The sequence below is a fragment of the Gymnogyps californianus genome, chromosome 13 (assembly GCF_018139145.2).
Source record: "Gymnogyps californianus isolate 813 chromosome 13, ASM1813914v2, whole genome shotgun sequence".
Taxonomy (NCBI): domain Eukaryota; kingdom Metazoa; phylum Chordata; class Aves; order Accipitriformes; family Cathartidae; genus Gymnogyps; species Gymnogyps californianus.
This window is the reverse complement of record NC_059483.1, coordinates 9,285,113-9,311,804: the sequence shown is the minus strand read 5'-3', so window position 1 is coordinate 9,311,804 and position 26,692 is coordinate 9,285,113. Positions and strand designations below refer to the sequence as shown.

Sequence of the window (26,692 nt, the reverse complement as noted above, 5' to 3'; positions counted from 1 at the left end):
ATCTTACAGTGCCTTAGGGATTCACACTGATAAGTATCCAAAAGTTTAGATGCTTATTTAAAGTTTTGGCTTGAAATCTCTAAAGCACAGGTTTTCTTCTGAGATCTCAGGTTCTCTGTGATTGCAGCTGGTCAAAAATAACGTGAGAAAGCAGCCTTTCTTGGTTTGCTGCAGCATTTCAACTACACGGCCTGACTGAAACTGGGAATTGCAGAGAGATGCAGAAATACTGTTAAGTTATAAATTTCAGTTCCAAAAATAAACATTTTACAGTTTTGTTCAACATTCAGTAGCACCTATTTAACCCTTGTTTGTCCTTGTCTGATGCATACCTTTCCAGCTAGTGCTTCTCTTGCTGATGAACTCAGTAACATGAGACATTTTTCAGTAAGTCAGAGAGGGAGCGTGGTCAGGTTGTCTGGGCAGAACTGCTGACCATAGCTCTTCCACAGAATTACTCCTTGTCCTTAGTCAACTCACTTCAGTGTCTTTTTCCACATGTAATTCAGGAAGGGGAATGACTTGTCTATTTCTTGAAGTATATACCAAGGGGTTTTATTTCCAGTAGAGCTTACACATGTGTGCACAGAGACCTATGTGCGAGCATGCATGCACTGGGTTGACATTAGAATAACAGTGGCAGGGTGCAAAGTCCACAGTTCATTCCCTGCTTCCTCTCAGCTCCCCGAGTGAAGTGGGCAGTGCCAGCCCTGGCTCTGGGTCGCCAGTGGTGGCCAGGGAGAGCCCTGTGGATGGGGGAAGCTGAGTCTATACATGGGTGCCACAGCCTGGTGGTCCTGGTAGAGGTCGTGGTGACTTGCCGAAGGGCTCCTGATGCTCTCCAAGTCCTTCATGAGTGCCCAGCTGGCTGTGCAGCGGGTCTTTTCTAACGAGAGCGATGCCTCACTGCAGCACCAGTGCTTAGGAGAATAATGCTGATGGGTAAAAGGAAATAAAAATAGTACCGTTCAAGGCCCTCACAATGTGTGTGGGAAGAGCCAGAGTTCCCTGTCAGAGCAGACCCACCAGCCATGGATGCTCACGTTGGCAGCACAGCCCTTATTTTGGGACAGCCCTTATGTAATGCTGTATTTTTAAACTTCTGTATTCTGAGGATTAAAGCACTGTGAGTAATGCAGCTAAACTCATTAAACTCCTTTACATCCTCCTCACCCCTGAGAGGAAACATTGCTCACAAGTCACTGGTGACGTGAGTGGAGAAGGTCCCACCCACTGTAAAATAAAGATAAGAATAAAGAGGGTTTTGATGATAATGATTGTTTGGAAGTGGTGAATGCAGGGAGGTTTCCTCCCTTCATGGTTTGCCATGTAGCTCTGTGGCATGTCCCATTCCTGGCTCAGCCCTGCATCCAGCTGGTGTAAGTCTCTCATTTTAAGAGAATAGCAACCAGAATGGCATGTGTGAGGAAAGGGAGGTAAAAGCAAAAGAAAAATGACCCCAGGTAGCATGTTGGGGCTTCTGCTGATGCTCTCTGCTGTGTTTTCTTCCCCTTTGCTGCCGGTGACCTCCTCAAGCCCACAGCATCTCCTGCCTCCTCAGCCGACATGGCTCCCATCAGCTCTGGCTCCTCCACCTGGACCTCCTCGGGGCTCCCCTTCTCCTTCGTGTCCATGGCCACGGGGATGGGGCCTTCCTCCAGCGGCAGCCAGGCCACCGTGGCCTCAGTGGTGACCAGCACCTTGCTGGCAGGGCTGGGCTTCAGCGGTGGTGGCATCTCCTCGTTCCCTAGCAGCGTGTGGCCCACCCGGCTCCCCGCAGCAGCCACCCCCAGCAAGCAGGCGGGACGGCCGGTGGTGGCTGCCACCGAGGCCGCCGCTGCCACCTCCCCAGGGCCAGAGCGGGACTCGGCGCTGACGAAGGACGGCGAGGGAGCCGAGGAAGGGGAGAAGGATGAAAAGAGTGAAAGTGAGGATGGAGAGCGGGAGCATGAGGAAGAGGAAGAAAAGGATGCTGAGAAGAAGGAGAAAAACAGGGCAACGGCGGCCATAGAGGTGCACAATAGCACGGAGCGCAACGTGGCCACAGCTTCCCCCAACCGGACTGCTGAGGAGGAAGGAAATAAAACTATATCGGGTGAAGAGCCAAACCAAAACGTTGCCCCCACGGCTGGAGGTCTTGAGGAGGAGAGCTTTGCCGAAGCAGACACTCAGCCCCAGCCGCTCCCTTCCACCCAAGTGCCGCCAGCGTTCACCAACGAACTTTACCTGGGGAAGATCCCAAGAAGACCAGAGACAACAAGAAAACCTCCTCCAAAGGAGGACAGGTTTCCAGAGGAATACCCCTCAGATAATAAATTCATCACCATTAACCCAGGTGAGTGACCTCTGGGGAAACTGTTTTTACCAGCATAAGACTGTTGGAAAATGATACAGTCCAAACTCCTTACTGATTTCCAGTAGGTACAACATTTTTGTGGTGCCTGGGCATTCATCCGATGGGCAGGTCGTCACATGTCTCAACCCACAAATTGTTATTGGGGGGAGTAGAGAGGGAAGGATCATCCTATTATTTTATTGGGACAGATTCATGGCCCTCGTAGCTTACTGGAAGAGAAAATTTGGGAAAATGTTAACCCCCAACATGCTGCATTAAGAATTCTGTTTAAAAAAAAAAAAAAAAGAGAGGGGAATGCAGTGAACTATAGCTGTGAAATTAATTTGGAAGAGCGGTTGCTGTGCCAAGCTGGTGTTTCATGGGAAGGTTGCTATATATGCTGTAAGCTAATTTAGTTTATCTGCGGGATTCTGCCTGATTGGGCTTTGAGATATTCTCCTAAATTCGGGATCATCGCTGGTTTGTTTCTCACCACAAAACCTACATGCTCTGATCTTCCAAGACAAGGCACCTTTTGTACTAGGGTTACCTTCTTTTTTTCCTGTGGGGAAAAAAAAAAAATCTTAGCCAGGCAGAGTTGACATATTTTCTATGTTTGTCCTGATGAGAATTATCAGTGCTCCTGTACACGCCAACTCTGGGTGTATGTACCAACTCTACAGTATGTACACAGCAAATACGACCTTTTGGAAGCATGCCCAGGTGATCTGCATGTGCACCAAGCCCTGTGTGGTCAGGATTTGCTGCACAGGCCTATGCAAACAGGTATCTCAGGGTGCTCCCAACCTGCTGTGCGGAAAGTCCAGTGCCTATGCACATGTTTCTGGTTGGGGAGCTCCAGGCACTGGTGAGGAAAACAGATCTTATAACTGCAAGGAGCAAATGGAGTACGTGCGTATGGATTTATTTGCAGAGTAAGGACTGAGATTTAGATACAGGGACGAGTTTATCTGAGTGATTATGTGTATTACCACAGCATTTATAAGATAGTGCACATTTTTTTGTTTGTTTGTTTTTTTTACTGTTATTGTTTCTTTTGCTAATCTATAGACTGTTTTGTAATTTTGTTTTTCCATCAAAGGTGCTCTAGAGTTACAGTACTGTGATAGAAACCTACAGATTTCTTTTTCCCTACATTTATAAACACAAAAATGCAGACATTGTGCACTCAGTTATACCTCAGAACCAATTTAAAAAACAAAGCTAAATCCCGTCTTTAATAACATTTGTTACAGAAATGCTGACCTGACTCTAATGCTGTGAATCATAACTGTTCTGTAAGAGAACAGATTAACAATGCGGAAGCCAAGAAACCTGCACCAGGTTGTGCTGATTTTTTTAAAAGACACTGCTGTTTTTCTTACTCCTCAACTGGAAATCTTTGTCAAAGTCCAGTGCTCCCACCGAATATGGTCTGAGATGCCTGTCAGGCAGCTTTCAACATGCCACTTGCCTGAATCACCTTTTTATCAGGAAGAAGGGTACTTGTCCTAGCAACGCTTTGCAATGTTGGGAGTGAGCATTCAGCACCATTTAGGTTCAAACCGCAGCAATTCAATCTGCCTGAGTAAACCTGCCTCTGAAATAGTTGTCTTCGGTTCTTCCTGCCTTCTGCTTCCCTGTTTCTCATGTGCCAGTTCCTTGGATGGCCCAAGTACAATGTCCCTTATATAAGACCTAGAAAGGTCCTCATGGCTTGTTCTTAGCTTAATAAATTGGAGGAAAGATGGGTAGCTGGTCTTGTTTCTTAGCTCATGACAAAGGGATTGTTATTAGATTGGTTATTCTGTGGTGGAGTTAAGATGAAAAAGATGAAAATCAATAAAATGGGGAAATATTGTTAATATTGCTAAGAAGTACTTACTGGTTATTGTGAATTGTATCCCCCTAGTCTGTCATGATTTCTGTCTCTTTTTAGCATGCAGAGAACTATCACTGATCGTGATTCAATACAGCTTTGCCTCCTGCTAGACAGCCTCTTTTAAGAGCTCTGCTCACTTGCAGGGTTGGAGGCTTGAAGTGACCCTGCCTGAAGACCGCACACAAAGACGATCAGTCTTGAAAGGACTCTGCAAATTAGGTTTTAGATATGGAGGGAGGACAAGTTACTGAGATCACTGTGTCTTACAAAAATGGCTTCCATGTGTAGGAAATGACTTCTGAAATGACCAGCACATGTTAGCTGGGAGAAAAGAGAAGTGAAAGAGTTGCCTGTTTCACCCAAATTAACCTTAGTTAAATCTTAGTTAAACCTCTGGTGACATACCCGGGATGAGGAGAAGGAACTGCACCGTATTTTCAGCTTCCCAGACAAGCCTCTCCCAGGCCCCTCAGTGTACTGAAGAGGACACTCAGCAGCAAAAGGGCTGGGAATGGCTATTCAGAGATGAAGAAGGGCCCATTTGTGCCGTTTTCCTTGGGGTAGAGGTTCATTCCCTGTCCTTGACCTCCAGGTGGAAGAAGTTAGGTTGGTCACAAACCTGGTGACTCCTTGTCCAGACATTGGGAACAGCTAGTGTTTTTCAACTCTGAGAACATTTTGAGATGTTTCTTACTGGCTTTGGGACAGAGGCTTTCAGTCTGAATCTCTTTGTACCAGGTGTGAGGACTTCGTCCTTCAAAGTCTCTTCAGGCAAGTACTTCTTTTCTTTGCATCTTGTGTCACCAGGCTTCCGCAGTGGATAACTGAGGTCTGCCTAACCTGGAATTTGCCCAAATATTTTACTAGATGTGTCTGAGTAAGGCCTGGCTGGCCTGTTGGGAGTGCTACCCCTGTGAGAAGACTCTTGGGAATGCAGGAGAAGGAGCTTTCCTCCAGGCTGGATCTAGGTTACCAAAGACACATGCCAGCAGAACCCACAGCTGGTGAATTGGCCCATCAATCAAAGACTGGCACGAAGCCTAAGACTAGTTGCTTCAGCTTAATTGTCTTCCACAGTAATATGGAAATTTGCAATTCATACAGACAGACCTGACCTGGCTCACGCAAGGCGTTGAGTTCAGTGAAACTCCAGACATAAGCAAGACCTCTTCCTATGAGAGAGGGCCTTAAAGTTTTTCCATAACAAGGTAAACCTGAAATCAAGACAACAACCAGTGAAGCCAAAAGGACATTGCCAGAAGTGTCTGAAAGCATTCGTGAGCATCAGGACAGTTAAAAGAGGGTGAAGGCCACTTCCAAAGTGAGCAGAAAGAAGCCCTGCAGCTTACTGTGTCCCATAGAGGGCAGAAACTTTTTTGGATGCATCTTTTCTCCGGGAAAGCAGTTTTTAAAAAGCTGTCAAGGTTTCAAAAATGTTTTTGTGAGTAGAAAGTTTAATCATTTTAAAGAGTAGAAAATTGTTTCATAACAATGTACACTTGTAAAATTAATTATATAGCATCAAATTAGCAGTTGTAAGGAGATAACTGAATGGGGAAGTACTCATGAGTGTGGATGATTAGAGGAGAACAGGGAACACATGAGAAATTACAGGGAAAGTGCGAGGCCAATTAGTACAGCAAGGCTCATTTTCTTTTAGTGCTTATTTTACACGCACATACACACACACCTCTCCTGAGGCCACGTCATTATTTTCCAAATGGCATTGGCCTCTTCTTGTCTGGTGGTATCGGCCAACGCTAATGATTTTCTTCTGTCACTGAACGCTTGCTTGCATTCTCCTCTTTCATTTTCCTGATCATCCTTTTCTCTGTTTTGGTGCCCACATTAGACTAATTGTACCTTTGATCTGCAACTGTTACACACGCAGCTGCTCAGCATTGTCCACAGCTCTGAAACCTGAAAATTAGAAAAACAGCAATTAGAATGATGCTGTACCAAAAAAAAAAAAAAAGAGAAAAAAAAATAAAACCAGCATGATTCAGTTTAATCAGGCTAGAGCAGATATTATCCCACAGAATTTTGGTTTGTTGTGCCAGACAGTTAGACAGATCCTTTGTATTTGACAGGAGATAACGAATGGGCTGTTGTGAGCAAAGTAATAGATGTCCGGTTGGGGCTTTTGCCTGAGTCATGAGCTGAGACTGAGAACAGAGATGTGGGTTTGGCCCTTGATCCGAGCCTCAGCCAGGTCCTCGCATCCCTTGGCGCTCACCTGCTTCTGCCCGAGTTCCTCCCACGAGAGGGCTTTGTAGAGAGGTCATGATGTGTAGGGTTAAATTCCAAGCCTGGTGTATACTTTTCGCAGAGACTGAATTTTGGTTTTTAGAACAGTCTTTGCCAGGTCTGAGGTTACAAAAGCCTTTTGGGGATAACCTCATTAAGATAATTAAACATCTGTGTAATTCCTTCTTTCTCCATACGTGGCAAGGATTATTAAGCTGTATTTTCATGTGGCACTTGAGCCATTTTGCATGGCAACTTACAGGAGCAAACAGCAGAATGGCTTGAAAATAAAAGAATTGAATTATTTGATGTTTGCAAACAGTATGAATTTCAGATATCTGACATCAGGATTAAATATGATTGGCATCTGTTTACAAAACAGTGAAAAGCCATGCTTAGTTGTGTACAGCCTGTAAGTATGACTACTGCAGGAATGCCTTTAAAGAAATAGGGAGAAAATAGCTGCACAATGGCATGAGCTTGTATCAAAGGTAATACTTTTTTAAAAAACACGTTTTTGCCTTTTCATCGTTTAATAATATGGCCGGTACTATTTTCCAGAATTAATTGATACCTTTGTATAAGTCCATAATTTAGTTTACTCAAAGAAAATATGAGCAGGTGACTTTCTTTTAAGAGACCTGATGGTCTGAGGCAGTTCAGCAGTGGGGGTTTTCTTTTGACCTGCAGAACACGCATATTGTTGTAGTTAATGGCATCTGTAACAGTACAACAAACAGAACTTTGTCCTGGCGGTTTGTGCAATGACAAGGATGATAAAGGTAGATAGGTTATATATTACAGCTGTGGTTGCTTATTATAGCGAGCAGTGTTACTTAAGGGAAATAAACATGTTTCTATTCTCAGGAACCAATTACCAAGAATACGCGGAAAAACAGTACATTTCACAAATTGTAGAATGCCTCTTTCTTGCCTTGACCTTTGTGCAAGAGTTGCACTGCCAAAGCCTCCCTCGCTGCCTAATGCCCTCTAATACTCTCCGTGCCAGGGCCTCATCCATCCAGGGCCTGGGTGGATCTGCTGAATGGGTGGTTTACAAGAGTTACGGATTTTTCCAGACGCAGGAGTGGATTTAGCAGTGCCAGGGCTTGTATCGTGTGGGACCTTCTGAAACAGATATGCTGTAATAATTTTTATTCCTTCCTACTGGGATGAATTCCAAGCCAGTAAAAGGCAAACTGAATTAATTCAACGAAGGCATATGCCACTGGAAACTGTTTACATTTCTTAGCAAAAATGGAGTTTCCTGGTCCATTTTTTAAGCTTCCCCCTCCCCCCCCGAAGTACAGCGTATGGTGGGCACCGTTACAAGGATACGCTGTTGACACTACCAAGGCTCAATGTTCTTGCTTTGGAAAAGAGTGAAATGCTGACTATTTTTTATTTTATAATATTTTTTATGTAGGAGAACAGGAAGCCATAAAGGCCCAGATCTGTCTTTTTTTGTGTGTATTTTCTTCACCTCTTTTTCCAAGTTATCCAGTGTGCTGCCTTTTCTTAGGCTCTTCTGCCATGACACTCAAGAGACAGGCGCCACCACTCCAGCTGTACTGCTCTACTTCTGGCCCCAGCTGTCATTCCAGTACAATTTTCATCGGCATTGGTTTGTTTAAGCTCTCTCAACGTTTAAGCAGTGGAAAACACCTAAGACGTTTTCTTCAAAGCCAGACAGGAACAGTCTCTTTTTTTCTGAAGCACATCACTGCTTGGGCATTCTCAACTGGAATTTCGGGGTCAGCCATCAGCATGCGGGAATGGCATTTGCTATTCTGGCACTCAGCATACTGAACGCTGAACGCTTTCTTATCCTCACATCTGTGGTATAGGGAGTTGGCAGGGTCAGATAAGTGTGTTCTCCACAGTAGACTGGGTAAGAGGAGCATCATGAGCACTGCAGAATTTAATAGTGTGCATTGGGACTCCAGACCATGCTGTGCTTACAAAGGAATTTAATTTTTTTCCCATGCAAACAGAAACATATGGTTCTGTGTTGAAATATGTGGAGGTGAAACTAAACAGAATACTGTCCTTGGAGAGAAGTGAAGCAACACCCTAATGGATGTAAGGTGGTGGGACTATTTGGCTCACCTACGAAGTTTTATTACATCGCATGTTTTTTTGCTTTATCCCTTTTACGATTCTGATTAGTAACACTTACCTCACAGGCTTAATTTTTTCATGCTGTTAAATGATTTGAAATACACTGATAAAAAACGATACCTCAGGGCTCATGATCTTTGCAAGTTTGGCAAATACAGAGAAGAAGCCTTTGCTCTAATTTTGGGGTTGTTCTTTTCCTTATTCTTTGCTAGTCAAGGAAATCAAAGACCTGTCTTAAAAATGGTGTGTTGTATATTATTAGTATGCTGTGAAGACGAAAGCTCGCCACATGCTCGAGGTACAATGTTGTGTGCCTATTCTGCAAAGTGGCACTGTTGGTAACCTCAGTAGCCTTTCTTACTGAAGTTGGAGACAACTGGCTACTCATCTCTCTTTTGATTAGTTCTATACTCAGTGCACGTTCACTTCCCCCAAACATTCCTCTGATTAGCACCTCATTTAGGCTGCTTGCTAAAGGGCATTACCTCCATCAGCCTAGTTCTTAAAACTAGAAAGATTTCTTGCTGGGCTTGCAGCAGCCTGCAGCCTTGCTCTGTTTTCAGCAGTCAGGCAAAAGCATTTACAATTAACCTTTACTTCCATGTTAGTTGAATTTTACTTCTGCCTATGGAGGAGTATAATCTAAATGCTATTAAAATAGAGTATGACTTCATATTATGTGACATCTGGTGACTTCCAATTATCTGTGTTTTGCCTGCCTATGGTGAAAAGGCAATTATGTTCTTCTGGTAGGATTTGCAGCAGTTTCAGAAGATATGATAATACAATACTGAACGAGGGCAAGGAAGCACATTGGTAAGGAAAGACTCACGTAGGCTAAAAAGTAGAAGTCAAGTGCGTACATTTCAATCCTTGTTGAAATCTGAAGCTGTTTACACTAATCCTTTCCCATTACGTCCTGTTGACAGGTATTGATCAACCACCACCTGTTTATTGGGAAACATGAATAAGATACAGAATCCGCTTCTGTATTTTTCTTTTATTATTCTGTCTAAAACAATTTATTCATCAAGTCTACATGAATTTGCACAAATTAGATGTCTTTTGGAATACGTTGATACAGTGTCTCTGCTTATTGGCTCCAGTACTTGCAGAACCTCTTGATATTCATCTTATATATGATACAGTAATTTTAACAAGATGTCATGCAAAAAGTGAAACAGTTACTCGGCCAGATCTCAGGATATTGACCAACTTTAACTTTGTTCAAAAGCTGTGGCATAATGATTTCTTCTGTTAGTTACAACACATCCTATCCATTCATTCATCCATCCATCTTGACAATCCATATGCTAAAAAGTGCTTTCGTATGCAGTAACTCACCAGATTGTGACAATTCTGCAAATGATGTGACATGACACCCAACATGTTGAGGATTTTTTATTTTAAGATAGTTACCAAGAAATTTATTTCTGAAGCGAAGTATTACACTGAGCTTTGCAAACAGGGCTGTCCTGTAGTGTTGAGAAACAGAGTGCATTTATCTGCAAACACTGATGACCGAGCAAAGCGTTTACTTTGTTACTGTGGTGAAATGACTCAGTGGGGTACTCCACATCTGATAATAGGTGCTTGCACGAGAGAGTCCTCAAATTGTCTATGAGACTCTAATTACAGGCAGTAGTAAAATCCAAGCCATATGTGGCAATAAACACCATACTTTTGTGCTCTCATGTCTCAGACTAAAGACAAATGGAGTCCCACCCTGCAGTTAGAAGATCTTTGCTCTGTTTACTTACACCACGTAAAACGGACAAGCTATTTGTTTTGCGTACACGTTTTTCCATACAGTAATTCTCTTTCCATTTAGTGATTTTTTTTGTTATGTGTTTTAACACACAGCTGACAAGAACAGCTCCAGCATGGCCACGAGACCTTCTCCTGGTAAAATGGAATGGATCATCCCGCTTATTGTGGTCTCAGCGCTGACCTTTGTGTGCCTCATTCTTCTCATTGCTGTGCTTGTCTACTGGAGGTGAGCCTGTTTCCTTTTGATGGGAAACTGATTATGATTTAAAACACATTTCAGGTGATGTCTTTTAATGTGGTCCTGTGTTTTTTATTTTACTAGATGTTACAGTGATAGATACGTTAGATAACTCTCTGGATGCTAGAACAACTCTGTTGGTTAATTATTCAGCTGTCTTAAGTATTGATTTTTGTGTCATGAAAATGAGCTTGGTGGAGCTCTAGCAATGGTAGAGCCAGCTGTAATGCCAACAAATATTTTCATAACTGGTCCCTCTAATATGGCTATAAAAAGGTATCTTTGTCTTGGCCTTCAGGAAAGGTAGTCAGGGGAGAAAAGCCCAGTGAGACTGAACTTGGTTCCATGGGTGGCTTTGCCACAGACCACCTGTGTGATCTTAAGCAGTTCTTTTCTTCTTTTGAAAGGGAGATAAGCTTGTTTCACGTTACATAGCAATGCTCTGAGTAGGAGTTCTTCAGCATTGGTGAAGTGTTCAGAAGTGCAGCCTGCAAGGTCCTGAAAGTAAAGATTGCCTCTTACGAAGAGATACTGTCCTTTACCCCAGTGGGCATTGGTTCAGTGGTGGAGACTAGGATTAGCATCAACAAATCTGTCTCCATTTGGTTTAGAGTAAATGAAAACCTGCAGCACCTTCTTGTGCCAGAACCCAAAGACACCTCATTTGTCTGGTAGTGAAAATTAACCAGGGATTAGCCTCATAGAAGGTATTTAGGAATTATTTCAAAATCTGATTAGATGGGACACAGAAAAGTAGCTTTGATGAGAAATAGCAGTCCATTGATCATTATATTAGCAGAATCAATTAAAAAACTACCAAGCTGTTTTTCAGTACACCCATTTTGCTTGCAATCGGCCAAATTGTTGAGGCTGGGAACATTTGAAAGAATATTAATAAATAGATGACAATAGTCTTGTGAAAACCATTTCTATTAACATTTGCAAGTACTTAACATCATTGCAGTAAGACAATGAATAATATTGCAGTGATATGTCCACAAAAGCTGAAATTGGAAAGGTTCTGAAGATCCCAGTGTAGCGTCCTGTCCTTCAATATATATTTTCTTCATTTGAAGGACTAAACTTGGTCACATTCACAAGGGGCAAGCCCTTGAAGGATATGGTATATCCTGAAGCAGTGTAATGAGGGGTTAGTAATATTTATCTTGTGTTGATACAAAATGCTCTTCTAAGGAGGAAAGGTTTTGAAATAAAATGCTAACAGCTGTTATCAAGAAGAATGTTGGTACCTCTCATTGTTTGGAAAACATTTCCATTTCCTGCAATTTCACTAATGGGATCGAGAGAAATCATTGCAAAATTAGTGTTTAATTCGCTCAAAGAGTAACAATACCGTCCCTGAGAAGATATTAAAGTTGGAAAGTACTGGCTTAGTGACCAATAGTTACAGACTAATTTTTTATAAATATTGGCTTCTATTATAGATCATAATATTACTCGAGTCTAAAATTAAGGTATATTAATTAAATACCTTTTATCTTCAAAATTCCTAACCATCCACCTCATAAAATTTTTATTTGCTTCGTAATAACAAACACGCACATAAATCAAGGAAGATACATGAACAAAGACTTTAGCTGAAACCAAATTACTTTTCCAGTAATGTTTGTTATTTTGCATATGGACAGTAATTGTTTCTTATCTGCTTTCCATAATATGCATGAGTAGTTAACATTCATCAGTGGCTTTGGTAAAATTATAAGCATTGTCATTAATACCCTTGACAGCAGTGGATCAATTTTTTTGTGTAAATTTGATACTAAAAAAAGGGTGGAGATTAAAAATTAATATAGACATGGAAAGTATGTCATGTAGCAGTCAAATTTTTTTGATAAATGTGAAGCAACAAATTGAGGAACAATAAACAAACTTGAGAGCACATGTGTACTAGCTTCAAAATAATCTCCTGTGTCTACCTTCATAGTTCTGAGGATTTTTTAACAAATACAGAGAGTGTATAAAAAAAGTAAACGTGTGTTTTAGGATAAATCAACAAGCAACTAGAACACAAATCGTCCACAGTAACATTTCACGTTGTGCAGACCATGTCATTGAAGTTGCAACACAGCATTTTGTGTGCCCTTTTCAGTGTGATTACCTTTCCTTAGGAAAAATAAAATGTTTATCTCTGTGAGTGTTTTAAATTAAGGAAAAAACAGATCCTCAAACACTGCGGAGTCTAATTTACAAGTTTGAAAGGAATAGTGATCTGGATTTTCAGGAAGAAATACTTAGCTTAAAATGTAATGGGCAACATATGGAATAATTTGCTAAATAACACCATCAAAGCAAATGGCATGAAAACGAGTTTGAGACAGATTTTTCAGTAAGGGAAACATGGTATTGAAGTGCACAGCAGAGAAGCACTTGTTATGAAAGGATAAGCCTCAAGGGGACAGGCGTGCTGGACCAAGGGGTCTTTTCTTGCACAGCAGTTCTTTGTTTTGGTGTGAGAAAAAGCATTACAAAACCAAACCCAGAGAACTAGAAAATGCAGAAGAGACATAGTTACCCTTTGGCAATACATTTTGAGGGTAAAACAAATGATATTTTCACTTTTGCGTTTTTGAGCATTTGTGGGATTAGATGATTTGAGACCAGAGGTGACATAAGTAGAACAATGAAGCAGAGAGAAGCCTTCTGCTTGTTTGCGTTGCATCGATGCCCTATTATCCAGGGACCAAAATAAGGAGTTAGGGAAGTTGCTTGTGAAGGTTTGGCAAAGCGTTTATCTCTGTTTGGATCCTTTGTAACTCGTTCCGTGATACAGCAATGAAATAAGTTTTATGATGATGTCTTCTTGTAAGAAAGCTCCATTTTCTGTTCCTTTTATTTGAAAAGGAGAGTGATAGGAAGCAGTCATTGTTTGATGAATCTTTTCCTTTATCTGTTGAGCTTCCATGCTGTGTTCATTAGAGACTTCTTGTAATTGAATATATTTGGAAATGATCTGTGCCATTTCTGAACAAGACCCCCTTATTTGCAGAGGTAATTTGCTGTTCTCAGTTCCTTTTCCATGTGGATCCTGGACAAATGGTGAACGAATATGACTGATGTTGAAGAGAAAGGGTCACTTCCGTCTTTTTAGCATGATGGCCATCTCAGTAATGAAAAGGGATGGGAACTTGCAGGCAAGCAGCAGCTCTGAATTACCTTTCTACTAAAGTTTCCTGAGTTCAGTACTTTTAATGGCACTGCTGTACAAAGAAGGCTGTGTGATTTTAAGTTGGTAGAGTGGAAAATAAACTAGGTCAGCATAATGAAGCTGCAAAAATTGCGCTGCCTTTATCCCAGAACAATGAGGAGAGCACCATCGTGGGATGAGGAGGAGCCACGATGTCCACTGGGGCTGGTTGGCAGTTGGGCTTCCTGGGCAGGAGGGACAACGATGGCTGTAGTTTAAGTTTGCTTCTGTGCATCTTTGATTCCTCTTGAGAAAAAGCTGGCCCGACTGATCCTTGAGCTGTCGCAGGCACGATGAAGGGGACTGTTGCTCCCAGGACCTCTAGTGCTTGAAACTGATTTCTTTTAGCATCCAGTTGAGAATTTGAGTCTTAGCAAACAGAAAAGGTGAGGAGACCAGATCCTCGTTTTACTCTACGTGTAGATTCACCATTTGCTTCTGCAGTGGCACACTGGTATTTCTTTTTCTACTTTCATTCCTTTCATACTGGTTCCTGAAATTGTGTGCTGTAGGGACAACCACTGAGTATTTCTGAGAACTGTTCACTGGGATTTTAGGATCTTTCACTGGAGCACTACAAGCTCATCTACAGCCCGTTAAAACGTGTGCATTGTGAGGTGCAGTTTCCCAAGCACATTATTTTTACATTTCTGGGCATTTGTTTTGCATCTGTGATTTTATACCCAGACTCAGTATCATGAGCTCCTTCTGCAGTTCTTCAAGGTCAGTTTAAAATTTGACTTGGATTGTCTGCAGTCTTTGCCGCTTTTATTCGCACAGCCTTTTCTACGAGCTCTGAGAATTGCAGAGTGGGTTTGGTAGTGACCTCCAAACTATTTAGGGATTGAGTGTGACTTCAGTTTTTTTGCAACAAGGCGAGTTCCTATAGCATGCTAAGCCGTAATATGGCTTGAAACATGTCTTTCCTAGCACTTCCACTATATTCTGTTGCAAATTGAACAAGTCTTGAGTATTGACACTTCAAGGAAAACCCAGGGTCAGTGCCACTTTCTTTTTCACAGAGGTGCAGGAGGGTGACTAGAGTCGGGAAATCAACAAAAATACTTTGATAGGCATTAAGTTCTGTCATTTTAGAAAAAAACCATATTTTAGGAGTGACTGGTGACCTTCCACTGTTTGTTTTCCGTTCTGATTTTTGATCTAAACACTACAATGCTATAGACTGTGGTTTCAAAGGGAAAAATAAGCAGAGAATATTAAGAAGCAATTAAGATTTCAGAGTTTAGCCAACAGCAACTTTTAAATGGGAACTAAATTATAGCCATTTCTCATTTTCAGCTAAGAGGAAGAAACTAATTCACAACTATAGCTGGAGAGTTTTCTTTTTCTTTCTTTTGAACGGATACCATAATTCACCTCTGAATTATTGCCGCCATCAACATCGTGATCCCAAAGACAAAACAGGAATATTGTATTGCATTTCTTATTAAATCAAGCTGTTTATACAGTGCTAATACGTTTACATTCAGGAGGGATTTTTGGAACAACACAGCTGCTGCCTTTCAAAGAGCAAGCAAGCTTGCAGTGCTTGTTTATAGTCATGTGTGTATATGAGACAGCTTGGGAAAAACATGCCTTTAATTTTCCTTAGGCAAAACCCTATAGAATTTAGTAGACAGTAAGAGTTTTCTTAGGTTTTTGTTAAGCATCCTGTTGAATTGAACAGAATCCTTGGGACGGGTCCTGTGGCAGAGCCTTGTACTTCTCTGGCAGTCCCTTTCTGTGCAGAAGAAATGACATTGAGCACCAGGAGATGTGGGTTCTTTTTCTGACTCAGTCATTGATTTTCTGTGTGACCTGGGGCCAAGTCACTTACGGTTTGACAGTATTGTTGTTGAAGTCGGTGGCAAAGACCTCACTGGGAGCAAGCTCAGGTGTTCAATATTTCAGCATCTGAGTTCTGTCACTGGTAAAATAGCACTGAAGAAGGTTGGTTGGTCAGCTGTATTTGTAAATCAGTTTGTAATATAGAAATGAAAGCTGCAACATAAGACCAAGAACCATTGTAGTTACCATTTCTAATAACCATGCATTGGAAAACTGCCTTTTGGTGTTAAATTCTGGGGAACTTGCACAGCTCCATAGCTAAGACAGTGTTAAAACTTCATTGGGGAAAAAAAGAAGAACTTCTGCCTGTAGCAGGTTGTAAAAAGTGCTGAAATTGTCATTTGAACCTATCTCTAGGTTTTATTTTATGAGTACACAATGTGTTGTTCATCTACTGTACTGATTGAAAAAGGAACATTGCAAATTTACAGACCATTGTAAAATTGCTTGCTTACAATGATAAAAGCTGCTTTCAGCTTACTCTAAAGTATTCGTGATTCTGCTCATTTTCTCACTCATGGAGGATGCTAGGTGGTAACACTTTCTGAGAGTCTGTGTGTTGATTTTAAGAATGCCTCGGGTGCAGTTGCATGAGTATTTATTTCAGCAGCAGCGGTTCAAGCAGCCTCCTCCCTTCCTGCCCTTGTTCTGCCCTCTGTGATACCAATGCAAATGTTTGTACAACCATGTGAGGAGCTGGATTGAGAAATAATCCATGTTTAAAAAAAAAAAAAAAAAGAAGAAGAAGAAGAAGAGAAGGGCTTTCATGCCCTGATTTAAGCCCGATTAGCTTCCAGTCTGGTTCATGTAGTAACCAGACAGAGTTGTACCCTCAGCATAACTGAGGGACCAGCACGAGGCAGGAATGAGCAGGAGGGATGGGGATGCTCACGCTGACACTGCCCCCAGTGATGCCTGAGGACCACATCTAGGCACTTGCGCTCAGCTTGGGGATGGCATTGCCCCAGAGCGCAACTCGTGTCATCACAGGCAGTGAGGAGAATTAGCCAACAAGGGCAAGAGACTTCCTAAGCTGGGAGTCAGGCAACGCCACAGGGAGACGAGGGGAAACGTGGAGGCGAGTGGCGTGCCTGAAACCTCTCGCAGCTTCCATCTCCTCTTTAGTGACCAGACGTGCCCTGCTCATACTGAACAGGCCATGCCTTCATTTTTCTCTGGGAATGGCCACGTCTAGTCTTGTATGATGACAAACAGCCTCAGAGGGGTGGGGATGGGGCAGGTCACTGCCTGGCAAGTGGGATGCAGCCCAACCTGATTCGGAGCCCTCTGATCCTCCCTGCCTCAATCCAGGCAGTGCAGGAAAAGTACTTCAGCTTTTATTGCAGATGATCCAGGTTGTATTTGATTTTGCCAGCGCTGGAGGTAAAGGTACTGAAATATTGGGCCCTTTTGTGTGCTGTATCTCAAAGCGGTGCTCGTTTTCATTAAAGGGGAGCAGGCCTGTGATCAGCTCCCTCTTATCCCACATGGGGAACCGAGCTCATCCTTTGTGCTGACAGCAGGCAGCTTGCTTTCAAGCCTGAAGCTTAGGGCAGCTGCCGGTTGCTTGTTCTAGCTGTTTGGTATCGTTCTTTGAGCGCTCGTCATTCTTCCATTACGAGGAGAATCAATATGAAAACTTCTTTGACAGCATCTGTGCTTTTTCATCCGGCAACGCGCAGCCTGGGGCAAGGCGGGGAGAGCCCAGAAGGAGATCCGCTAACGCCAAATCGTAGCACGCCGCTGCTGTTCCTCCCGTTCCTTCCGTTGTCGGCTCGTGGGCTTTTATCTTCTCCTCTTCCAGGGAGCTGAAAAGGATCCAGCCCGGCTGTTTGCAAGGGTGGCAGGACGCCGGGGTTTTCTCTGTGCATGAATGGCTGAGGTAGGTGAGCGCAGCTGTGCGCAGGGGAGGCTGGGACGCCGCACCCCGCGCAGCCATTCCTTCGCCACTTCTTGCTCAATAACCGTTTCCCACATGGCTACTTTAGGGCCTTTCAGAAATCACAGGAGTTGTCAGTTGTTATAGTAACGGACCCCCTGCTGCTGAATTGGCCCTGAGATGCCCATTTGGGCTTTTGAACAGACTAACTCATGCTCATTAGACAAAAAAGAGAGAGAGACAGATTTGCAGATGGAAAGTTGCTTTTTAAGCATGCTGGATGATCTGTTAAGAGCTAGACTGTGGAAAGGGGCATGTTCTCTCATTATATGCCTGTTACTTTTACTCTTCTTTAATTAACACTAGTTTTGCTTTTTCTTGCAAACCAGAACTCTGCAAGATTTCCGTTTCCTCACTGGTGAGGCCAGTAGTGAGCTGCCGCGTTACAAACGAACAATTTTTGTCTTGAGAAAGGAAAGAAGTTGGAGAGGGATTTGCCAAGCTTAAACGCAGATCAGTGGTGATTTCCAGAACTGTCAGGATATCTACAAAGCTCAGAAAATCGTACTTTTAATCCTAATTGTACAGCATCAGGAGCAACATCAAAAATTAGTAAGCACATTTTGACCCAGGAATGTCCCATTTCAAGGAAATAGCACAGTCTAGATTTTGCTTCAGGTTTAAACCTGAGCAGTCCCATTGATGATAAGAGTGACTCCTGAATAACTGGTATCAGCTAAATCAGACCTTGCCCTTGTAAATTTGAGTCCGCATGACTGAAGAACCTGTATCACCTTAAATGGGTTCTTGAGAGTATGCAATTGCAATAACAATCTACTTCTTGCCAGGTATTTGAAGCCAGCTTCTTCCTGTGTCATGCATGTCCAGCCTTCATCTGAATTTCATGAAGCAGTGTTCTCCTCTCAGCTGTCCTGTAAATGAAAAGCAAATCCAGATTTGTAGCAGGCTAGTGTATCTCCAGGTGTAAATAAGAGAGGACTATGGTTGTTCTTGTGCAATATACCTTTTCTACGAAGAAGTTGGTTAGACTGGATGGGCAGGCAGGGTTGTTAGCAGAAAGGGGAAGCAAGTGCTCTAGTATATGAAAGGGGTCTGCAAGGCATATGTGATCTTCTGCACCTACTGTGCTGAGGATGAGGAGTCTTTGGCTTAAATTGCAGCAAGAGAGAAATTTAGGTTTGACATTAGAAAAAGCTTCATGATAGGAAAGACAATAAAGCAGTGGTCTACAGAATTTCCATCATTTCTAGGTTCCAAAACAAGGTTAAGCAGCCATTCGTCAGGAGCACCAGAGGAGTCATTGATCCTGCATGGGAGCTTCGAGGCCCGTTCTCCACAGCTCTGCAGTGCAAGCTTTAAAGCACACATGCAAGCATGAGAAAAGAGGAGGAATGGTGTCGTGTGATAAATTGTCCTGTAAATCACAGACTAGAAGCCTGGAAAAGCATTTGGAAGACACAGTTTAAATGCATCATGTTTAAAGTGAATAACATTGAAGCTGATAAAAGAGCACATCTAGGAATTGGGGGGAGGAGAGAGGGAGGGCTCTAGCTTTGGAGAGAGAGTGAAAGGAAGATACAAATGGGCAGGAAAGAAACTGCAAAGGCAGCTTGCAGAGGACAACTGTGTCAGGAGACCCACAGGTTGGTGGAAAAAAATCTGTTTGGAGTTTTGTTCCATCTGTTCTCCTGCAGCAGGGAGCCTAAAAGTAGGGAAGAGTTAAGAGCAAAACAATGATTTGAAGTTTAAAAACAAAACAGAGGAGAAAGGGTTGGTATAGCTGCGGTTTGTTGCCCCCATTGTGTGTTATCTAAGGCACCATCCGTACTGCACGTGTCAATACTGCCCTGTTATCAGCAGTGAGTGCCAACATGAGGCCACCCCCGGTGCCAAGGGCAAAGACCCTGTGAGCAAGCACCCAAGGTGACTGAATCTGGACACCCCTGGAGAGGCTGTTATATGAAAGTATTTTCTTGCAAAGAAGACAGGGAATGGCGATTCCTTGAAGAACCAAGATTTTGCAGTTGTGAAACCACCCGTCCCAGCACCGGCAGTCCTGGTGCCTGCTGGATTGTGATTATTTTTAACAGTGCCTTTAAATGAGAACTCTTACTCTGAAACTGTGCATGTTCCTCAGCTCCTGGGATGTTCATACCATGTGGGCCAGTTGTGTGAACATCTTTTCTGGAGGCACTTTTATGGATGTGGCCATTGAACTCAGTGGGAGCCCAGATCTGCATCACCTTTATTTTAAAAGATAATGTCAAGCATGCAATCGTAAGTCAAACAACAGGAGAATACGTGCTTTGGTTGTGGAAGACTAGAATTCAAAATATCATGTTGGTGACCTTGAAAGCTCCCAAACAAAAAAGTATACTTTTTTCTTTTTAATGTGCTATACGATGTGTCCCATAAGAGCTGAGACATTTAGGCTGTGCTTTGCCTACAGGCGCGCACAGGTTATCCCTAAAGGGGATGAAGTTTATGCAAAAGTCTTGGCAGCAAGTTGGAAAACTGCTGTTGACACATTCCTCACCGCTTTGTTCAGAGGTGTAACAACATTTCCCCAACATTTCCAGAAATACCTCCTTCTGCAGAGGGAGCCAAGGGGAGCAGGCAAGGGCAGCTGAGGTCAGGCAAGGAGGGATCTGCAGCATGGCTGCAATTGATCTTTCTGTTTTGTTTCTGTGGAACTAATTAAATGGATTAATTGCAGGCATTTTTTTCTGGAATTGCCTTCCCCAGTGCTGCTGTAATGGTGAGGTCTTGAAAAAAAGAGCAAGATTTTATCTGTGCAGTAACTGGATTAGAGGTAGTAGTTTACAAGGCGTAAGTTTGAACAAATATTTTTTAAATATTCAAATGTTCTAGTTAAACTCCATTAAGAACTGGTTGTAGGTGCTCAGAAATAGTATGCCATGAGGAGTGTGGGTTTTCTGATAAGCACAGTGGTAGAGGATGCCAGGTGCCACTGACTTCTCTTACTCATCTGTTAGGTCTTTTGTAAGGTATTCTACAGGAAACTTTTATACAATTTTAAAATTTTTGAATTCTAGCTTTTAAAGCTATGATAGGTATTTTAAAAGAGAAACAAATTTCACAAATGCTTTTCATGAAATTAAATCACTTGGGAAAAAAAAGACTATTTCTTAAGAAGATGGATGCATTCTTTTTCTGTTCCCCTCCTCAGCTCAAAGAAACAATTTATTAACCTGTTGTTGTTTGATCTGTTGCTAGTTTATGTTTTCTGTTGATCTGTTGCTAGTTTATATCTTTTCTATATTATTCTTAGTATGTAAGAGTATGTGTTAAAGTGTATACAGGTATCTCTGGAGTAGATTCGCTCTCCTAAATTGGTAGGTTCAGAGCTGGAGGAATGTCTCAGACAAACTGTGAATGAAATATCCTATAATACAAGTAGATGTACCCGGAGGGAACAGTATACCTCTGCTGTGAAACTGTGAATTAACCACAGCAACCAGATAAATTATATTTTTTCTCTCTCCTTGTAACCATAAAATACAGCTATTGAAGGGCCCTGTGCTGTCCTAAGTCCCACAGCAGCCTTTGGACTAACATTAGCACTAGCTATTTCACAGCAGGATGTGGTCTGAGTGTAAAATTATAGGGTAAGAATATTAAATCAATTCAGCAATCTTAACTGCTTGGATAAATACTAGGAATCAGCAGACTAGTAAAACAATAACAAGCAGGGGTGGACTTAATTTTACTTCCCTTAAAACCTGTGCAATTTGGGAAAAACCAACGCCTTGGAATGCACAACGCATATTGTGCTGCTATTACAAATGTTGCAAGTATGTGAATTCATTCAGTTTATTGTAGAACACTGAGTTTGTTTAAAAGAAAACATTTCCTCTATTGCTATGAACAGCATGTATTTTACTCTACTGACTTACAGGTTAAAATCCATTTGAGTTCTAACTTTTAAGCTGAAACAGGCGTAGGTGGCATGCCTGGTTCTTGGCTGGTGGGTTGTTTCATGTTTTGGAAATCCTGTCTTTTCCAAAACAGAACAAAAATGTTTTGAAATATCCTACAAAGTGACATTTATAAAGCAATAGGAATAAGCCCAATTTGAATTTTAAAAATATTGTTAATGTTAAAAAAAAAAGCAATCAAAACATTTCTCAATAATGACAAATGTTCTGTTCCCTAAAGGCTCAAATTTGGTTTTTATTTTCCTTCTGATCAAATTATCAGTTAAATGGATATATTTCTGCACAGTGATTCACTCTCTAAAACCGTTTTTTAACCACCATCAGAAATTTTCCAGTGAGCGCTGGTAAAATTCCTCATGTTTTGTAGCAGCACGAGCTTGTCTCATTCACCCCCATGTCAAATATGTTTTAAGCCATTATGGATCGAGCCATGTTCTGTCATGCCACAGGTTGGACTCAGGGCTACGATGCTGAATCCCTGCAGATGAGGGCTTCTCCAAGTCATGTATAAAGGGATGTCTTGCCTTTTGCACAGGCATGAGGCTGGTGATCCAAGCGCTCCTCAGCTGGAGCAAATCCCTCACTAGTAGTGGATGGAGATAGGAAGCAGAGTTTACCGCTGCTGATGGATATTTGGCATAAACGTGGGGTTTTAATGGGAGTGAGAGAATAGCCCTCTGCAAGGCAGGCAGAGGGGGTGCATCTCCTAAACCCATCGTGGGAAATTACATCTGCCAACCTCACGGTTTATTAGGAGCTGAGTGGTTCATCAGTGAAGAGGATTTTATGCTGTTAGAGAAGTGATCAAAGTAAACTGGCCTGTGAGCTTTCCAGCTGCTTTCCAGCTTTTCTTAAGGTATTTATTTCCCCAAGCCAGTTCCACTAATGCTGAGAGGAGGAGTGTGGAGGGACAGGCACCGCAAGGGCAGAGGGTGCTGAGCTGGGACCAGAGAGAGCCTCTTCTCCCGCAGTGCCAGGCTGCGCTCCCCCGGCAGCAGTGGTATGGATGAAGATCACAGCAGTTGTGCAGTGCTAGCAGTACTGAGGGCCCGGAGGACTTCCAACCACATCACAACTCAAAATGATGATCATTTACTCTTCAGAGTCTTATAAGTTTCCTAAATTTCAGTGTTCATTGGTAATAGCAACTGGTATTACAGACATGAAGTTAAAGCTGTGAAGATGCAGTCCTCGTACCTGTCATTTTTTAGAATTTTTGTGGGTTTTTTTAATAAAAGCCTAGGACATAAATGTACCAGTATGGTTAGTCTCTTCCTATTCATACAGCTGCTTATTTTTTAAGCATTCAGGGTGCTATTTCAATCAGGGAGTAAATGGGTTTGCTTTGCAGTTTGCTTTTCAGAGCCTGCAAATGCTGGTTTTGTGAGTTAAGGCTGAATCTAGGCTTCTTTATCCACATAACCAGCATTTAGACAACAGCAAAAAAAGATTCTCCTGGCTCTGATATCATTACAGGCTTCATATTCGTTTGAATGAACTATTTTTCACCACTTTCCTCACGGTTATAGGTACAAACAAAGCCTTTTAACCTAAAAGGGCTTTTTCTGCAATCTGTTTATTCTTCAGCAAGCTTTTCTGTAGGCTTTGCATGACAGAAGTTGTAGTCATGTTTTCTGCTAATGCCTTATTTTCCTACAACTATACATTTGTCCTGTGCCCTTGTTCTGTCTAATTTTGGGGAGTGGGAGGAGGAAGGGGGAGAGAGATTAACAGCCTATCAAACATCAAGGACATTTACTTGGTTTGCATCTGCCAGAGTTACTCTGAACATGCTTTGTGGTATTGAGGGGTGTATAGACCTTATATTTATCAACAATACTTCCTTATTAGAGAAAAATCTAATAATAATTAATAATTAAGTAACACCATTTGCATGCACAAATCACCATAGTTTAACTTGGGTGATACTTAATACTGCATCTATCTAGGCAAAGCAATTGTATCTCTGTGGAGATCAATCCTAAAGAATAAAAGAGTTGAAAAGGTTTTTAAAATAATTTGAGCAAAGAAAATATTGTCTTTTTTTCTGAGACTGTGGAAATAAAGTTTCTGCTTTCCAAAGGAAAATACAGTAATTAGGAAATCTGCAAATGGAAATTAGCCTGTGTTGGTCTTCATCTTTATTTATGTCATTAAATGGAGTCTTTAATTAGCGTATATATTATTCATGTTTCAATATAATCCATTTTATAAGTCCAAGTTCAAATATAAAAATCAAAATGGGCTTGATGCACCCTATTGTTCACATGCAAAGCAGCTAACATAGATGTAAAGATATGAGGTGAATTGAAACATTCATATTTCATAAGGATGCAGTCTACATTTTCTGAAATTATGGCTTGAACTCTTATTTTTAACTTTTTCTCATTTGCATACATATTAGTCCCTGTTTAAATTATGTGTTAATTCTATTCATTAGACTTCAGTGAATGCTTCTAACTCTCCTGATAATCAAGCATAGGTCCCTGGAAAGCAAATTATGGACTTTCATGTTGCAAAACCCATTGTAAACGTGACATTTATCACTGCAAAGCCAACTCATGTGGAGCACTTGGCTGCAGTCAGGAGGGCAGAACCCTTTTTCTTATGCTTACGGTAATGATTGTCATCTGTGAATAAGGACCTGGCACCAGGTCCCCGATGTCTCTTCAGAAATGATTGGGCACTTCACAACCGCACCACCCTCTTGATGGTAAAAATGCCAATTCAGCTCTTTGAGGGAGAAGGAGTAACTTGACTCAGGTCCTCACGCAAACAGCTTCAAGAAAACGGGCGATCAAGAATCTTCTGTTCCACATAATGTGGTGGTGGAGACGAGAATTTGGGGATCTACAAGGGCTCTGCAGCTCTCTGGAGTGTATTTGGCTGTCAAAGCAAGAGCCTGCAGGCTTGGTTTTGCTGCCGTCCAAAATGTGCTTGTGCTTCAAAATCTGCAAGAACAGTAGCCCTGAAAGTAAAAGCACAAAGGTGACAACAGTGCAAGAGGAGTCCTTTCTCTGGTTTTGTGCGCCAGACCCTGTAGCGAATGCGGGAACAATCTGTGGGAAGAAAGAGGGCAACAAAATAGTATTGGAGTTAGGTGTCTGCCATTGCATATTGATTTGCCAGGCTGTGACAATTCATCTTTTTAATTCTAGGTATAAAAGCATTGTTATCCCAGTGGTAAACCCGAGGTGATAATTTCGCAAGGTTTTATGTTGATGGGGTGAGCCCTGAGTGGTGCCACACAGGGAGTTGCCATGTGTGCTCTGATTAATAAAAAAATTGATGGGAAGAAGAAGGATTCTTATGCCATTACTGCGAGGGAAATGCTTGACATCTTTAAAGGCCCATAAGTTTAGTTTCCATCTGTTTTTTGCAGAGTCTGGACCTTTTCAAAAGCAGTGCTGATGTGCTGTAGGGAACTAATTTAGCTCTTCGTGGTAGCAGAAGGTTAGAGTTCAACATCACTGTTTTTGTTATCCACAGAGCTACATGGAACAAGTTCCCTGTTGTATAGTTTAAAGGAATAGGTGGAGACTACTAGAAAGAGACCTGTTGTCCCTGCAGCTTAGTTTTATTCGAGATGCACGGGATAAGAGAGCAGAAGAGAAGGAATCACAATATTTGATATACATTCTCAGCAGCTGCTTCATCTCGCCATGTCTGAATGTATAATCTCACTCTCAGGAGCATTCTGCATGAGAAGCAGCTGGGCGCTTCTTAACATACAAGAAATGCTCCCATCTCACCAGCATTTGTGATAATCCAAGCTGCAGCTAGGCCTATGGGGAAATGAAAAGTCTGTGTTTTATTGTGACTCTGAGATTTCAGTGGGTTGCAGTGTTGTCTACAGGATTTGAGCTTGCACTTGGATGTCCTCTCTTTCCTTAGCAATATTTCCTTGTACTGAAAGCGTGCAAGAGAATCCCTGAGCTTTACAACAGCTTTTTTGAAACACTTGAACCGTCTGCAGCCCTCTCCTCCTTCACTCCTTGGATGGCGAGTGTGGAGTCCCATTGACTTCCGCACTGTCAAGCTGGGAAAGGCTGTGCTAATTCCCTGTGTGCTGAGCACAGAAAAGGATGCTGAAGAAAAAGGGCTTTAAACCAACCCTAGCCCAGGGTTTTTAAGGTTATCCACAGTTCTCCGTGGTTTTCTTTTTGAAGCCTGGAAAGTGGACAGCTCAGCTCACGGGGGAATAAGGCAGCGGATGAGCGTTCCCCTTCCATGCCTCCTTCCAGCATCTCTTTTCCTTGGTGCGCCAGACAGCAACTCCCCACCCCGCAGAGAGATGCATTGGCAACCTCACTCCTCATTTTTTTCTAGTGACTGGACTATCTTTAACATTGCCATGGCTCTCCGCCAACCTTATTGTATTCACTCAGCTTTCTGTGAAGAAGGAGTTAAACTCATATGGGTTGGATGTTTTCTGTTACAGCTCATGTTCTGTTTTGACCTTCTTGGCTTCACATATTTTCCCCTTTTAAAATTACTAACTGTAGCTGAGATCTTAACATCAGTGGGCCACTTTGTGGAAATAAATATTAATGAGATGGCTGCTGATAGCATTGTATGGGTAGAAACAAATGCTTTTATAATAAATGGAATTTAATATTAATTGAGTGGTTTGGAGTTAAAGCAGGATAAAAAGTGACAAGTTGTGGCACAGCAAACTGCCCTTTGCAGGAATCCAATTAGAAGAGTGAGCAGCAAATTCTAAGCAAACTTGCTATAATCACATGGGGGCAATACAAGAGTGGAGGATAATTTGGAGTCTGGGACCTGTCCCCTTGAATGTCTCATAATTTCCATGAATCAACGTTTAGTTACTATGTGGTGCCAAGTTTGCATTCTTCAGCTCTTTCCTGGCAATGCTGCATCCCATTGCTCTAGTCAAACTGGAGGGAGACAGTATGTTTTGCAATAAAAGGGCACATCAATTAAATGCACTGTGTTCTGCTACACGTCTGTCGGAGAGAAGTGACTCATTTGTTAGCCTGCTGAAATTACTTTGCATTGAAAATCTTGTGCTGATGTTACAAGGTTTTGCCTGATCACTTGAAGCTGTTACCTTTGCCATTTCCTCAATGAGAATGATCAAGAGTTGTTCCCTTTCCAAATTGCAGTGTTTGTTCATGACTTGGAAAAATAGATGATTTGCTGAGATGTGTCGTAGATAAATAC

The 26,692-nt window shown here is 42.1% G+C and overlaps 1 protein-coding gene across 2 annotated transcripts in view; it reads left to right on the top strand.

Moving 5' to 3' along the window:
- PTPRG (protein tyrosine phosphatase receptor type G) overlaps positions 1 to 26,692 on the top strand; it is a 422,925-nt gene that overhangs the window by 344,307 nt on the left and 51,926 nt on the right. The window contains exons 12-14 of one of the 2 annotated variants that reach the window (XM_050904923.1): positions 1,537 to 2,335; positions 10,449 to 10,581; positions 20,097 to 20,162. In XM_050904923.1, the coding sequence (XP_050760880.1) occupies positions 1,537 to 2,335; positions 10,449 to 10,581; positions 20,097 to 20,162 (998 nt within the window). The remainder of the gene's footprint in view (positions 1 to 1,536; positions 2,336 to 10,448; positions 10,582 to 20,096; positions 20,163 to 26,692) is intronic. The other variant, XM_050904924.1, reaches the window with a different exon arrangement.